This window comes from Vidua macroura, chromosome 6 (genome assembly GCF_024509145.1).
Source record: "Vidua macroura isolate BioBank_ID:100142 chromosome 6, ASM2450914v1, whole genome shotgun sequence".
Classification (NCBI taxonomy): Eukaryota; Metazoa; Chordata; class Aves; order Passeriformes; family Viduidae; genus Vidua; species Vidua macroura.
This window is the reverse complement of record NC_071576.1, coordinates 11718566-11735422: the sequence shown is the minus strand read 5'-3', so window position 1 is coordinate 11735422 and position 16857 is coordinate 11718566. Positions and strand designations below refer to the sequence as shown.

Below are 16857 nucleotides of genomic sequence, written 5' to 3'. Positions count from 1 at the left end.
CTCAAGTCTTCTGTTAGTCTAAAAATCTAACTGCTAAAATTTGTACGAAAAACAGACTGTAGGTCCTCCAGCTATGATTTTGGATAAAAATGCCCAGGCTGAGGCTGCTGGACAAGTGCAGTTAATGCAAGTTAAGCCAGATTGGAGCATCCTCCTGTACTGGGAAGTTCTGGACATAGGGAGCACAACCTTTGTGAGGAAGAGGAGCTATTTGGGTACAAATATAATGGTAATGTCAGGAATGTTTAAGTTAATAATAGCTGGAGAGTGCTTAGTAAAAGAGGAAAAAGGGGGAAGGTAATCACCAATAACTTTGTTCTCTGCTTCCTCATATCAGTACTTCTTGCTTTGGGTCTCAGTTGCGAGAAGATTAAGCAGGTGCAAACCTCCTGACTCCTCTGAAGTTGCTTCTGCACAGACCAGTATGCCTAGACCTGTCTATGTGTGGAAATTTGGGATTAAAAATCTGAGTTCTGTGTAAAGCTTGATCCTGAAGTGGAAGGCAGTGCTGGTCTGGAATGCCAAAATGTGGTTTTAGATTCAGATCTGGACAGTTTGGTAGGTTTTGGCAGGCTAAAGCTTATGCTAGAAGGATAAACTTTCAGCTCACTTTCTCCCTTGAAGTTCACTTTGAAGTATTTGAATTCTTGAATTCTTAGCTTTCAGAAAGAGATTATTCAATCTGTTAAAATCAAGACTATTCTAGTGAGGTTTTCTGAAACAGTCTATATACATGGACTGTATGACTACATGATGTTTTGGATGGTAAACCACAGGCGTAAATTTGTTCAAAAAAAGAAAAACTCCACTGATTAAAGCATAACTCAGGCAGCTTCAAAGATTAAAGTTATTCTCAACCAGCAAACCATAATTCTGAAAAGATCTACTCATTTCCATCCATGCTGGAAAAATGGGGTGACATTTTTAAACTCTCCCAAACCTAGGAAAATCCCTCCTCACTGTGTACTTTGAGTCATCTGACATATGTTAAAACAACTGATTGTTTTTAAGGGGACATATAATTTTTAGATAGGAAATAATCCCTGATTTATGATGGGATTATTTAGGATACAATAGTAGATGCATAACAGTGATTCTTTATTAAAATACAAGTTATTAGATGGAAAGGCAAGAATTTTAGAAGGAAAGAAATTATGTTCTGAAACGAATATGCTGTGTGGCAAAAAACTTACAGTCACTTTTATGGAAGAAGAAAAAAGAAAGAGAGAGAGAAAAGACCCCAGTTGGGAAAGTGTTAAACCATCTGCTTTAATATCAATCTTGAGTCAAGCAAGTTCTGGAAAGAAAGCTAACTTTAAGCAATGGCACAATGAAACTTACGCTCGTGAATGGCACAATAGGGAAATTTTCCCAAATCTTAGAGTGTAACCATTGAATGGGTACTAATAGCTGTAACACTGTGAGCAGATTTCCCAGGATTCCCAAGATAGCTTTGATTTCTGCATGATTTGATACATCACCAGTTTGAGGTAAACCCTATTGTTTTCCCTTGATTTTGGTTCTATATGAACAAGTGTCTAAGCAGCAAAGGCAAAGCAAGTGAGTGAAACAACAGAAAGAATAAGAGAATGCAATGTATCAAATCCTGCATCTCTAATAACAGGATGAGAGTTTCAATTTTTGTTGTGTACTAATCTAAGGTACTTAATGAGATTTTTCTTTGTTTTGCTGTTTTTTTTTTTTTTTTTCATATCTCATGAAACAGATGTTCTTTCTTTGGAAACCTTCCCCTTACCATTATCTTCCAGTGTTATCACATAATGAAATGCTTGGATTCTCATTCCTTATGTTGTGTTGTGTTTTTTTGTTCTAGAAATCTGAGGTTTTCATGAGGAGGGCTTAATTTTGTTCTGTAAATTTGGTAGTGGCAATTAAATCAGAGTTGAAAAGAGGGAAAAGATAAAAAGTCAAAACATGGAGTCACAAAGTCAACCATTTAGCATTTTCCCTTTTCTTCAATCCAACCAACCAACTCCATAAATTAGCTGCATTTTGTTTCTGCTTTTCACATACCAGTTAATTAGAAAAGCTCATTGCACAATTTTTAAATGCTACTAAATCACTATATTTTGATTAATATTTTATGTCCATGGGAATAGTTGATCCCCATGGTTCTTTAGTTTTATATATATGTAAAACTAAGAAAATAATTAAATGGAAAAAAGTACAGCCAGGAGAAAGGACAGGACTTATTTGCAAATAAAAAGTATTCTGGTAGTGCTATGTTTCAGCAATGTGATAATGCTATGTCTTAGAAAACACAAATCCTGTATTCCATGGTCTCCTGAAACTCTGACAGCTTCAAGGAGTATGGAATTACAAGGCAGGCTCAAAGGTCCTGTATATTATTCCACCTTTAGCATAAGGGGTTGCCTATTTCTTTTAATGATCTCTAATCTGCTCCTGTGACAATCAGTGGTCTGCAAGTCATTACCCACTGTGCTTCATTAAAATATATCTCTAATAACAAGGACAGTAAATACAATATTAAATATTTAGACTGGTGAAAGAAAACCTCTCAAGGGAAGCTACTTTCAAGGTTAATAAAAACAGGTCTTTAAACTTTCCAAAGTATTATTTTCACTGATTAGCTCTGTTTATATTCATAAAAAGTATAAAATAGATGAAAGCTATATTTGCACAGAAATTTGTGCTCACAAACATTATCTCAGCCTGCAGCTGTTGGTCAGGGTTAAGCTGTAGTGCTGGCTGGAGAAGCTCCAGGTGAACACATTCCCACTGGATTTCAGACAAAGCTGAGATGCCACATGATAAGGGCCTATACTGAGGAAGGTGAGCTGGCAAACAAGCAGGTTTTCATTGTACCTGTCTGATCTTCTGCCAGCTCATCTGCCTGGCAGACAGGCTGATGACAAAGGAGTGCTGGCATGCAAAGCTGGGGATGCTCAATTGCCTGGAGGCCAGATGATTTCTAGAGCCTTCCACCTTCAGGTGGCCCACAAAGAAGGTGCTCTCTGAACCTTTACTCCTTAAGAGTTGATGTCTATGGGTCTGCCCCATCAGTGGAGCATTCCAGCAACCCCACATCTCCACCTCACTGGTCAAACTGCTTCAGCAGCCCTCTCCATGTCTGCCTGCCACCCCAGGGCTCTGGCTTTAGATGGTTCTGCAATGTTTAAAGCCAGAGCAAACCCTTTTTTTCTGAACTAGGGAAATTCTCTCTGAATGGACTGATTGCATTCCTTTACACTGCTCCTGAAGTGAGTGAAAAAAATATTGATTAATGGCATTAGGAGGGAAATTAGCAGTGAAAAGAATGTGAAACAAAGGCAAGACAGATGCCCATGCTATATATACTGAAAATCAGCCATATCAAAGGTTCTCATTTCTGGCTAGTGAAACTGTCATTTTAATGCAGCTGTGAAATCCTAAGTAGAACTAATTGCATTTTGTGGGTAAAAAGCCTGTCTTGGAAGAAAGAATATGTAAGAAGGAACTAACCTGGACTGGGTTTTGGATCTCTGAGTTTTGACCATGGCTTTGACAAAGGTTATACCACTCAAGAGAGTTAAGACGAGACTGAGCTTGCCTACTGCTGGTCAGCTCTGGCTCCTGTTCTTAGTCAAGAGCAGGCACCACCAGGATGAAATTAATTGGGCCTATTTTAGAAACCTGCTTTTAGATGAGTTGACGCAAATCTGGAAGTATCCATTTCCGTTCCTTACAAAGGGAATCTAGTCAAGTATCTCAGACACAGACAATCACATCTCATCAGATGACTCCCCCTCTTCCTGACTCAGTTCTGTGTGTATGACATGAGGTAATAGTATTTCCTTTCTTGTTTGCTTAGATGGCGTGGGGGCCCACAAAAATGAACCACTAAATGCTTCTAAATTGTTTATCAGATCTGCTTCATGTCTGTGATGTGTCACATTCTAAAAAAAACCACTTCATAGGATCAGGAGTTTGGGAGCACTGGGGAAAATTTAAAAAATGTATTCCGAACAGAATTTCAATAATAATGTTTTCTTCTTTTACCCTGTGGGTTTTTTTGTCTAGGGAAATGTCAGTAACAGTCAACCCTATAAGGGGTTTTCTGTGAAAGAGTATAAAGATCAGGAGAGGGTCTCTGGGAAAGGCCAAGGGAGAACCTGTGCACCCATGCCAAACTTGGGCCACTGATGATAGACATGGCAGGCAGAGGGTTTGAGGCAGCTTTGTGACCTTGCTTTCCTGGAAGCACTTTCTCAACACTGTGAGTCTGCTGTGGATCTCTGCAAAGAGATGGGCTGTTTGGCTCAAGGAAAGCAGCCATCCACACACCTGCTTTTGTTTCTCATTTTTGGATGCAGCTGATCATCACAGAGACAAATATCATCAGCCAGGCAAGAGGCAAGCCTCTGGGAGACACTTTCCTGACCTGTAGCTCACACCTCAGGGAGCAGCAAGGTGGGAGCAGAGATCTCTGGGGATGTTCACAGCTGGCAGAGATGCCAGCAGGTCCTCAGTGCTACTGCGTTACTGCTCAGTGGAGCTGGACTGCACTGACAGCTTGATTTTGAAACTTCCCAGGAATTTTGCCTCCAGCAGCTCTTGATGATCCACATCTGGTAGTCTGAATTACCCAGGACTTTTCATTCCAGCACATTTCTGTTGGACATGACTCTGGAATGGGTCTGCATGTTACCCAAGGTAGACGTGCTGCAAGAAAGGCACCCAAACCCCAGCTTAGGAGGAATAGCTTTGAGATGACAGCTGTGACATTGAATCTGACCCCTCAACAACATTTTTTCAAGTTGTAGTTGTTGGGAAATGAAGTCAAAGCATTTTACAAATGTTTTCTAGATTAATGAAAGATTTTTAATGAAGCAGTAATTGGATTTCTATGTTAATCAAGTTTTGATTATGTGTTACATGCTCAGGGTCACCGTTTCAAAAGGTTAATGCCAAAACTATCTTTCTTGTCTGCAGTTTTTGTGTCTACCATTGCTCTTGCTTTATCTGATTAGGAGGGGGATGGGATCAAATTACAAAGTCAAGATTCAGAGTCTGAGAATCCAACTACAGACTTGAAATTATAAATTTGATTGGGGAAAAAGATTATATGCTGTAGCTCAGAGTCAAACTCACAAATCCCAATTTGCTTGCAGTCTTTATTCAGGAGTTTCATTTGTACTTAAAGAAATTTAAGTGTATCCAAGTTCTGCAATAGTAATTTTCCTATAAATTCAGGCTCACACAGACTTTGTTCAGCTTATCTATTTTTTTTTTAATTTTTACCAAGGTCTGCCAGGATTTTTGCATTGCAGCACATCCACTAAGTTTCTCCACTACTTTCAAAGAAATTACTTATATTTGAAACTTTGGAGCATGAACAGTTTGCCTGTCAAATTCCATGCAGATCTCTCTTTCCTGTAGATATAGATACAAACATATTTAGAAATATAGCTTTTGAAGGAGTTTTTTTTTTTTTTTTTTTTTTTTGCAAGTATTAAACCATTTACATTTTCTTTGCAGTACTTGCTTTCAAAATAAACAACCTGAAGCTGGGTTTGGATTATGAGAAGGGAGGCCTGTACATATGTTTCAGAACAAATGTGTGGGTGATCCAAATCTGGAGCTTAGATAGTTTCCAAATGACTGATGGACACATAAAACAAGTAACAGAGTCATTTTCTTAGGTTCCAGGCATTCTGGCAGAATTTAAACCAGAGAAGAGGGACTCTTTATCACAAAAATTAAAGAAAGTCATTTGGAAGGGAGGTGGGGAAAAGAAGAGATGTTTAGCAGTTGAAGTGCCAGGTGCTGTGGGATAGATCCTTAGCATGAAAACCTATTTGAGGTACCTGTAGAGTTCATACAACTACTTTAAAACAGATACATCACTGGATATTGGAAGGTAGCTTTTCTTTACTTTGGACATGAGTACCTCACTCTTTCATAATTCACACAATTAAAAATTCAGACCTGACAATATATATCATAAATGTGTCTAAACTGTGCTGGCCTTATTCATAAGAGGTAGAAAAGAGTGATCTCTCTTTAAAATAAAACTGCATTATGTCTTGGTTGTAGTGACCTGACAGTCCTTCACTGCAGAAGGGTGACTTCTGTAGCTAATATCAGAAGCCCACAGACATATCTATCCAACAAGAGCATTCAGTATTAACTGTAATATGAGGTGATTAAGATACAAAAATTCAGTTATGTGTTGACATGCAAAAAACCCTTAGAGGACCATCTGTCAGCACTGAGTTGTCTTAAGTGAATGCCATTATTGTCAGTGAAACGTGACAAGATTTTTAAAATGTACTCATAATAAAGACATACAAGTTTTCCTTTATTTAAAGGTGCTATCCATAACCTAAGGCTCTGAATGCATTGAATAGAAATACCACAAATAAAATTATAGCTTTCCAAAACAGATATGAAAGGTGTCTTGATTATTTTAAATGAAGTTTCTTCAGCAGACAATTTTGATTCATCCAGTGTACTGAAAAATACCAAAGGCAAATGAAAATGAACTATGACAATCCAGACCTGTGACCAGGGAGTGTGTTAATGTGCAGAGCACTAAGCAAGGGTACAGAGCAGCTCATGGAGAAGGAAGAATGTAGATTTACAAACCAGGATGTGCACTGCCACTGCTTGATGCAAGGGCTGAGCAGAGACTGGAGGGCTGAGCCAGCTCTCTGAGGACTGATTTAATACTTCTGCTAACTTGATTTGGAACTGGAATCTTCCAAATATGCTTCTGTCTCCTATTAATGAGATGACCATTTTTGCTTATGAGACAGTTCTGAGGTTGAATACCTGAGTATGTGAGAAATGAATGCAGTGCACAGCAAACCAGCCAGAGTCTTGAGCCCAAATTCAAAGGTGACTAAAGCAGAGGGAAAGAGTGGAAGCAGCAGAAGCTGTTACTATGATCTTTGTCTTCTTCCAAGTTGCCTCCTAGTGCCTCTGTTAGGCTCTCCTTGAAGTGGAAACTAATTGTTTTCAGCTCTGGCAGGTGAACTCTTAGTAGCAGTGGCTTAAATGCAAACCTTTAAGCTCAGTAAGTGATCCTTCAAGAGTTTGAATAAGGACTGTGCCTGTTCAATTTGTTTCTCTGTATTGCTAGAAAATGAAGGGATGGAGAGCTGGAAAATATGATTCCAAGAGAAGAAAATCAGCATAGGATTCCAGGAGGAATACATGTTTTCTGGCTCATTCTCTAGAGGTAGGAAGGACATGTTTATTTTCTTACCGTAATGAAGGACTCTGTTCATGTTCATGCCCTGCTTCATATTTTCTGCATTGTTCAAATGTTGCCTAGTGCTTGGAGCACATCTGAAATGAATCAGCTGGTTAAACTGGGAGAGAAGGAAGGAAACTTCTGGTGTGGCAAACTTCAGACATCATTTGTGCAAGAGAGCAGAATCAGAATGATCCTGACCCTTCCTAGGGATTAAGGGATCTTCACTGCTTTCTGTCCAGACTCGGCTGTTCACATGAGTCTGGAAGAAGGTTCACCCCTGTAAGAGGTGCTGTTTCCTGGCTTCCCAGGGGTTGATAAATTTGCATAAAATGTTTGGGTAGCAGAAATCATAAATTGCAGTGTAAATTTGCAGGGTTTGAAAGGGTAAGAAAACCAGCAGCAAAGGCTGACTGCAACAAATATGATGTAACACAGGCCACGGTGGGGCAGGGGGGGGTGCCTCAGACAGAAAGTTATTTGAAGTTGTTGAGCAGTTGTTGTCTGCTTTTTAATGTCTGTCAGAATCCTACCCGTCTGCATTGCCTCTCACTAGGGAATCCAGACTACTGAGAGGTGATAAGAAAGGGGAAAAAAATAGTAAGGTATTGGAAAATTGAGGAAGCAAAATTAGAGGTAGACTTCAATTTGTGATTAGAAAGCTAAAGAGAGCTCTCCGGGTGATTAAGCAGGCTGCCTTCAGTTGCAGTAGCTCTCCTTACAGCTTTGAGTGGCCAGCTTCTAGATTGCTTTGGTTTGTAGTCATGGATAAGCACTCCCTCTGGAAATTACTGAGAGCAGCCTGCCACATCAGCTCACAAGCTTATAAAGTTATATTTTAATTGTGTTATTAAACCTTTCTCACTTTTGTTTTTGTCTGTTTATTTCCCCGATTCATCTGGATCAAGCTGTGCTGGAACAGAAGTGTGGTTCCTCCTGAATTGTGCAGTTTATGTGTAATAGGAATGTAATGAGAATGGGTGAAGCCCACTGGCCAGAAGCAATCTGAAATTGATCTTACTCTTTCTATTAAAGGACTGAGGTTAGAAGTGTGGTAAGGGAATACTGGAGAAATGTGCTTTAGCAGTAGGGATAGAATTTTGTTCCTATTTTATTTGGTATAAAACATCCAGACATAGGTTAACAGACAGAGGTTATAATCTCTGTTCTTAGCTATTTCCTTCCTTTCCCAATCCTTTTATCTTTCCTCTAATTTGAAATTCATCTTTGTCTTGCTCATGGGACTCATTTAGGTGTGTTGGCTTAACACTTCCATCAGAAAGGTTATGCTAAGAAGCTGAAAAAAATCAAATATGCTCTTATGGCTCGTGAACCAGTCAGACAGAATTACTACTGGGACTGGAGATGCTGCTGCTTTTTTCCTTTATGAGCAGTGTATATTACATTATTTGAGCAAATTACTGAATTTTCCTTTTAACTATATCTGTTACAGTTGTGTTCTGATCCTCCCTTGTGACAGAAGTCATGCAAGACAGAAGCTCCTGTTGTGTCTCTAACTTGAATCCATAGGTGCTTGGCTTTAAAACAGTGCCCATGCTTGCCAGACGCTACTCCTACAGAGCCCAGGAGGAAATGCTGCTCCTGCCTAGAGTGAGATGCAGCACTGCCCCTACAGACACCTCCAGAGGTCATGGGTGCAGTCAGCTCTACTGCAGCCTCTGCTCCCCAGCACGTGGCTCCCCTCACACACAGCTGAAAGACATTGCTCAAGTGACCTGCCAGAGAGGTGAGCTCTGGGCACTTTTCTGGAGGGCGTTCTGGCAGTACAAAAGATCACTGGTTTGTTAACACAAGCAAACAATTACTTTAAATAAATTAACAATTTGATTTAATAAATTGATTAAATAATACTCCTAAGCCAGGACACACCCAATTTCTCAGCTGTGCATATGTAATTCAGATCCTGAGGGAAACTATTACTACACATAGACTCATGTACAAGGTGTTGAACAAGAACAGTGAGAGGTACTGGCTCGTACCTGAATGAACTTATTTCAAGATATTTTTAGTTTTCCTACCATAATAAATGATCCTCAGCTCTTTGATCAACTTGATGTTACAGCAAAAGAAAAGAAGGAAAAAAGAAACAGGAGTTGCCATCTGTCATCAGTGGCTAATTATTTCAAGCCCTACCTTGTTTTATACACTTCAGCACACTATTTTGGGACTTGTTAAATGAGAAGTCTTCTACTCTGCAAAAGTATAAATGAGTTCACCTCTAGCAAGTTCCCCATGCCTCAGCATGTTGTGCCACCATTTCACACAACTTTCCTTCCAGCTGAATGTCATAATTTATTAGTTCAGTACTTTATGCTGCTCCCCTGGCTGCACTGGTTTTTCAGTGTAAGACTCTGGTTTGTCACCTTTTTTTTTTTTTGTGGCTGTATGGGAAAGTAGAACAGGGAAAGTTGGAACAGAACTGGCTCTTGGGTAATTTTTGGAGCAAGCCAGCAAATGAAAGATCTCTCTGCAGATTTGGAGGGACCAAGTCAGGCAGCAGGTGTTCATGGACAAGCTGCTCACGCTATTCATGTGAAAAGCAATGCACAACGTGCTCCTTCAGAGGGGACCCAGGAGCCCTTTGATTCTACCTGAGCCCTTTGATTCTACCTTGCCTGCAAATGTAGCAGCCCAAGGACCTGTACAGAGTGAGGAAGTAGATTAGCAGATTCACTACTCCAGAGTTTCCCGTTTCCCAAAAATTCCTCTTGTGCCTTGAGGATTACATAAACACAGGCCATCTTTTTCTTCTTCTTTTTTTTTTTTTTTTGGTACACTATAACTGAGCTACTTCAGCATTCTGGGCTAATCAAAACTTAGGTTTTTACTAGAACTCTCTTGCTGATACTGTTACTGCTTTCTCATTAAAGGTTAAGGTGTATCAGGCTGGATAAAATAGAACCTATCCTCATTTTGTAAATGCTGACACTTGTCATACTCACTATTTTTCATTTTACCAAACAAATGTTTGGGGTTTTTATTAGTTCCTTCAGCAAGGTGGTATTTTTCAGTATAACTAGAACGCAAGTTTCCAGATATTGTTTTACAGTCTAGATAAGTTGAAACAGTAAGATCTGAGTTACTCAATGGGAAAGAAACAAACCAGCTTTCAGGAAATACAAAAATTTCTCTAAAAATTTAGGTCCTTGCAAGCTTTTCAAACTCACGTAGGAAAATTAAAATGATCTTTCAATAGTTGTTTATTTTTATTTTTTTTAATGAAATGGCTGAATAGGCTGAGCTAAAATCTTGGATTTGTGCATTTTGAGTTGTAGTACACTTGGGGATAAACTGTGGTATTGTCCTCTACAAGAGTAAGTTTTTTTTTCTTTCATAAGTAACAACTACAAGTAGACAGTGGTGGTAGGAAAAAGAAATATTTTTAATGAGCCCTACAGAAAGATGACTAAGTATCATCCCAAGACTGAGAAATTCCATGTGGACATCCATTTTAAAACAGAATGTAAGATCAAACTCAGTGATTACACTGTAGATGTGTGAATTTCTTCCAATCTTAAAGGACTTCCACATATTCAACCAAGTTGGAATTAGGGTTGAACATTTTGTAAAAGAGTTTTATATGCCTGGATTATGTTTCACTTCACTGGTTGTCTCTTGATTTTAGCAAGAACAAGCAGCAGAGCAAAGCTATTTTTGCACCAAAATCTTCTAAACCCAGGTAAGAGTAGAGTGTTCCTGCAGAATCCCAGGGGAAGAAAAGCAGGAATTCAAACCACTTTTCCAAGATTGCTGGGTTTTTTCACTCCACAGAGTGTAGACCATATGAAAAAAAAATCAAAAAGAATCTCACTTATGTCTTTCTTACACTATCAGCACTCTTAAGATGAAACTTTTCACATATTATCTTGTGTTCAGAGAAAATCAATACACTGCAGGAACTTATCTGAGGCTTACTCTGTCTTTATTTTTTAACCTAATCACTTTTTTACATTGAAATCTATTACAATAGTTCACATCTCATTAAAAGGTATAGGATTAGTGTATGACATTTCTTCTACATACCTGCCACTTAAAATAAAGTCAACCAAAAAGAATAGACAGTGAATTCAAGAGAAAAGTAGGAGAGAATTTAAGCAAAATATGGAAAACTGAGTCATTACTTCAACTTATACTACATGCTGCATAGAAATGTAAAGCAGAATCAGCCATAACTGTCCCATCCTTTCAGTGTTCTGTACCTATAGCATTGAAAAATCCTTAGTTCAGGAGATTCAAGATTAATGTAAACCTGATAAAGAGAATATATACACATACCAGCAATTAAGAAAGGTGGGTGAACTGCCCAGATAACTGTGGTACCAACAGTGAAATGTAATGCACCTGTACTGTCAAACTACTCCATCAGAAAAAGAGATTAACTGGTAGTAGGCAGCTGTGGATTTTGCAGCTCCTTAAACAGCTTTCAGTTTTTATTCATGTTAATAACAATTATTACAGGCTTGGCTGAGGCAAGCATCTAGAGCACTATGACAAACAGACCTGCTTTTACTCCCCTAGTCCAGAAAACACAGTGGAACTGAAAAACGAGAGACGACAGACTAACACGAAGAAATGAAACATTTTTACGGACATCAGAAAGTTAGAAAGAAAGCATAACTTCACAAAACATCACTTATTAGTTACCTGTCCCAGAGAGTAGGTGAAGATTTTGCGAGCCTGCCCTGGAGAATTCTAGGTTGCCATAGGCAGGTTGGCACCCAGGAATTTCGTACCCTGTAGCATGAATAGAGGATAAACCATGGCTAGGTATGGCTCATAAGACATACGAGTGATAACCTAGCTAGATTTGCTTTGTATCAGAAGGCTATGGCACAATTTGGTACTAATTATTGTTCAGGATATCTTACTTTAAAGCAGTATTAAAATTACAAAACAGAGTGATGCTACAGCACACACATTTAGTAATTTGGCTGAATTTTGTAGGGCAGAATAAGCATTTACAATTGACCTTTTGATGGCTCTAAATGGGTGCTACTCCATCTATTTTACCGCAGAAGCATTTGGCCTTAAGATTTGTGAATCAAGCCCTTCTATTTTTGCATTCTAAAAACATCAGCTTAAACAAATTTATGCTTCATTGAGAGAGGGTCATCAAAATTTCTTCTGAGCACCATAGTGAGAACATGTTTAACAGTGTTAATTGAATCTGGGCTGAGGTTCAAGTCCTGTATACCAGGTTCTGTGCTCATCTACCAGCAGCAGAACAATAGCTGCAAAATATTTGCTGGGAAAGAAAAGCACAAAGAGAAGCAATCTGAACTAGCAATAGAAGCTATGAATAACACACAGCAAAAGCAGATCCTAAGCCCAGGAGAAGGATGAGGCAGGCAAATTAGCAATGAGAACTGTTGCCCAACATTAGCGTCAAGCAATGCTGGTAAGATTCAAAACAGTCTGTGCAGTCCTTAGTCAAGCAAATCCTCACTGAAGTCAAAGGTGTTTTTTCCTGAGTAAATTCTGAGTAAAGACTACAATATTTGGCCAGGCAGAACACTTCATACAGTATTGCTTTATTCATTTGCAATATCAGAAATACAACATAACATTCCTTGAAGGACAAACGCAATAAAAATCAATTTTCCTGATGCAAGTATATCTGTATTTATGAACCAGAATCTTTGCATAAACTTTCCCTGTGGTCAGTGACCACCACACATGCAGAAAATCCTACCCTCCAGTATTCACCATCAATTACCAGTGGTTACTGCAAAGTAGGGAATTAATCTTTACATATGTGACATATTTCAGGAGTGCTACAGAGAGCAGCAGAATCTTAGTGTTTATGGGAAAGGATAACCCTGCTGAGGCTCTTGCCACTGCTCTAAGTCTGCCCTGGGTTTGGCTTCATATCAGGGACTACTGGCAGCAAGCTGATGGTCTTTGAGACACCCTGAGGAAAACTTGTAAGTGAATGCCAGCATGGTTACTTTCGTTATACCACTGAATTATGCCTAAGGAAAAAACATTTAAGTATCTTTTAACTTCTTCCACACTGGACTTGGATTTAGTATGTAAAGACACACAGGGAAGACAAAAAAAAAAAAAGTGAGGGCCCAAGTATTAAGTGTTGTCATCACATGAATTTACAGCAATATCAACTTTGAAATCAAAACAGGGGTGAGAATAAATCTTTGCAGTATAACACCTTGGTACTGTTGGTTCTTCAGTGAACTGTCAGTATTACTTTGGATTATGCATTTTCAACAGCTTTTTTAATGTTTTCAAACTGCAAATATCATAATCAGTAAGTGTGTACATATTTAATACACACAGTTCTGTAGCACTTTACTGTGCATTTTCATTCTCAGCTATGGATATTAGGAAAGCAGTCAGTTGTAGAAACACAGTTATAGAAATGGTCTTTACCTAGCTCTCCATTTTGTATTTGCATACTTTTAGGTACAAAATTGTAAACTACTCCTAAAAATCACCTGAGCAATCTTGATTTTGAAAAGAAAACCCCAAACAAACAAAACAGAGAATTTAGCCGCAGGATTTTCCAGAATGAGCAGAGGTTTTTCAAATCAGTACATTTTGCATATTTCTCTGCACTTCACTAAGAAACCCTCTATAGGAGTGTTCTAATGAAAAACAAAACTTAAAAATCCTGAGATGGCTTAAATGAAAACATTAGGCTTTTTAAGCCCGCAAAATTAATTAAATTTGGGCTCCTGATGCAAAGAAGCCATTTGAGCAATGAGAAATCTCTGCTGCCTTCATATCCACTACTAGTTCTCCTCCATAAAGTCTTAATCCAATATATCTCAAACCTTTTGCTGATATATAGCAAATGGCTTTGCTACAGGTAACCTTGACAAAATATTTTAAGGCTGTGAGGTTGTGAGATATTTTGACAGAGATGGGAGTGGTGTAAATTCCACTTTAGCTGTTTGTTCAGTGTGTTTCCTGACATCGTTTTTGTAGTAAGTCACATGTAATTGCTCCATAAATGAGCTAAGACAGAGAAAAGCTCTCTTCTCTAAATGTGGTGGATCTTTCAAAAGCTCCCCAAAGGGATTTAATAACATCCTGTCTCACATAATCAGTGTCAGCTGTAGTCGTCTAATCCTATTCTCTTATACAAAGTCAAAAAATAATTAGTAATGGTAAGATTTATTTGCCTGATATTAAACCACAAAAATTAATTTATCAGCCTCTGCAGTTTACATGGGATATTGTTTTAACATTGGCAAATAAGAAATCAGCAAAACAGACATTTTTGTCTAAAGCAACTGCAAATTTTAAAGGAAACAAAATGGGAAAAGCTCCCAGTTCTGTTACTGTATTGTTTCCTTTCTGAAACAACAGTTGTAAGAAATATTTAAGAATTGCAAATAAGAAACAAGCCTATTAAAAAAAAATATTGTATAGTCACTCCAGACAATTAGTAGTTTACTACAGGAAAATATCAGTCTCAAACAATTTGATGATAAAGTTTTTCAGATTATCAATTTTTAAAACTACTTTTAATTATGCCAAGACATGATAAAGTAACTCATTTTTCTACTCTTTCTCCAGAGCTTCACTTATACTTCACTGATGTGATTGAGACAGACTCCAGTGTCAAGTGAGGCTGGAACTTGGACACACTGTTGTAATAGTCTGTGTTTCCTTGTCTTGCCCCAGAACATGCAGTGTGTTACTTCAAATATTGTCTGTGGCTCATCTGGCAATAATCACAGAGTCTACTTACAGACATATAGAGAATTTGAAAAATAAAAACCATGGATTTCTCAGTGAAACATGATCAACACTGTCTAGAGAAGAACAGTTCATCAGTGTTGGTGCCAGAAGGTCATTGATCTACTGTGCCTGGAATAGACACATAAAGATTGCTGTTCCTGTTTAAGAAATAATTTGATAAGGAAAACAAATGCAATGCTTCTTATGCTCCTGTCTCCATATTATATATGTGGTGAATATTTTTTTTTTTTTCCAGTTCTCTCTGAGACTTCAGCTGGAGAGAGAATCGGTGAGAGAAGCCATTCCACAGATGCCAAGGTCAGTGCAGAAGGAGGGGCAGGAGGTGCCCCAGGAGCTGGAGCATGGGCAGCTCAGGAGCAGGCCATGGTGAGAGAGTTGTGCCCCTACTGTCTCCCAAGGGAGGGAGTCCACACTGGAGTAGGGAGCATGAAGAGTCCTCCCACTGAGGAGGAGGGAATGGCAGAGACCAGGAGTGATGAACTGACCACAGCCCCCTGTGACACTTGAGGGGAGGAGATAGATCAGAGTAAAGCATGGAGGGATGGTGGGAAGGTGTTTTAAGACTTGGATTTTATTTTCTCATTATTCACATGTCCACATGTCTATTTACAAATTTCAAATGCAAATCTGAAAGATTTTTCTGAAATGTGTTTTCAGAAGTTGACGAATTTTGTGGTTGCTCCACTTCTGAATAGAAGACTTAGTGAGTAGATTTAAGCAGCCTTTAAGCAAAATCACCCCAAATCTTACACCTGCTAAAGGGAGAAGGGTTTTCTGTAAAGCAGGAAGGAATGTATCCTGGTCTAAATTTCAGCTTAAAGTCGGTGATTTTTGAGACATGAAGGGGATTTGAAAGTCACCCTTAAACTGGGTTGTGCTATTATGATTTCTGTACGTGCCCAATTTAGCCCTATTTTACCCCGCTACGAACAACTTAAGCACAGGAACTGCTATTTTTGCTTCTATTAACACCATGAAGCTATTTTAAGGGCATGCTTTTATAAATACTAATAACCTGAGATGAAACATTGACAGAGCAAGCTGGGAGAACCACAGGGACACCTTCGAACATACTGTCACGACTCTACCTCTACATCTTGTCCTCATCGAGAAGGCACGTGGCACTGATGCTGATTTAGCATCACAGACTTGCAAGATGCTGTCAGCTGTGCTTTCCTTCTACCTACTTTCCTACCAGTCATGCCAGTGTAGGTAACTGGCTGTCATCTCCACAGAACAAGGGGTGAAGCTAATAAAAATGTCAAACAATCCTTTTTCTGTGAGGGGGTGGTAGTTCTATTCCTGGAGTTACCAGAACTATCCATGACCACAGCATTAAATAGTATAAAACCCACTGCAAGGGCTGCAACAATGTATCTTTATGAATAATTTCAATATAGCTCCCTGGTTGACAGGGTCCTATGGAAGCATGCATCCCACCAGTTGGGGTATTTTGCAGGGGCTGGACCAAGAGCTCTGCAGTGTGGACACAGATGTCAACAAAGTGTGTGAGAATATAAGGAGGCTGGGAATGTCCATGAAGCAAAAAAGGGAGGAAGATGAGGACACATGTAATCAGGGAAGTTAATATCTATTTTATGACAGTATAAGAATACAGAGATGTTGCTCTGCCAGCTCAATTTGACACATTTTAGGAGAGGGTGTTTCTCTGAAAAAGGCCTGCTGGCTTCCATACCTTTCAGTAACTTTCTGATGAGGCAAAACCCCCCCACTTTTTCTTGTCTTTTTTTTTTTTTTTTTGCCTCACTCTTCTAAAAAGCTCCTGCCATGGCTTCTCTTCATCCCCAGCTTTGTCCATCAGTTCAATCCCCAAATTAGATGTTTTTTGTATGGCCACTGGCTTCTCTTGGTCAATCACCTGCTGCTTCTGG

At 38.9% G+C, this 16857-nt stretch overlaps 1 protein-coding gene across 3 annotated transcripts in view; it reads right to left on the bottom strand.

Moving 5' to 3' along the window:
* Positions 1 to 16857, bottom strand: part of BEGAIN (brain enriched guanylate kinase associated) — a 149543-nt gene that overhangs the window by 61912 nt on the left and 70774 nt on the right. The window contains exon 3 of one of the 3 annotated variants that reach the window (XM_053980011.1): positions 11885 to 11974. The exons of the other annotated variants lie outside the window; for them this stretch is intronic. Coding sequence (XP_053835986.1) covers positions 11885 to 11974 — 90 coding nt within the window. The remainder of the gene's footprint in view (positions 1 to 11884; positions 11975 to 16857) is intronic. 3 annotated transcript variants of the gene reach the window in all.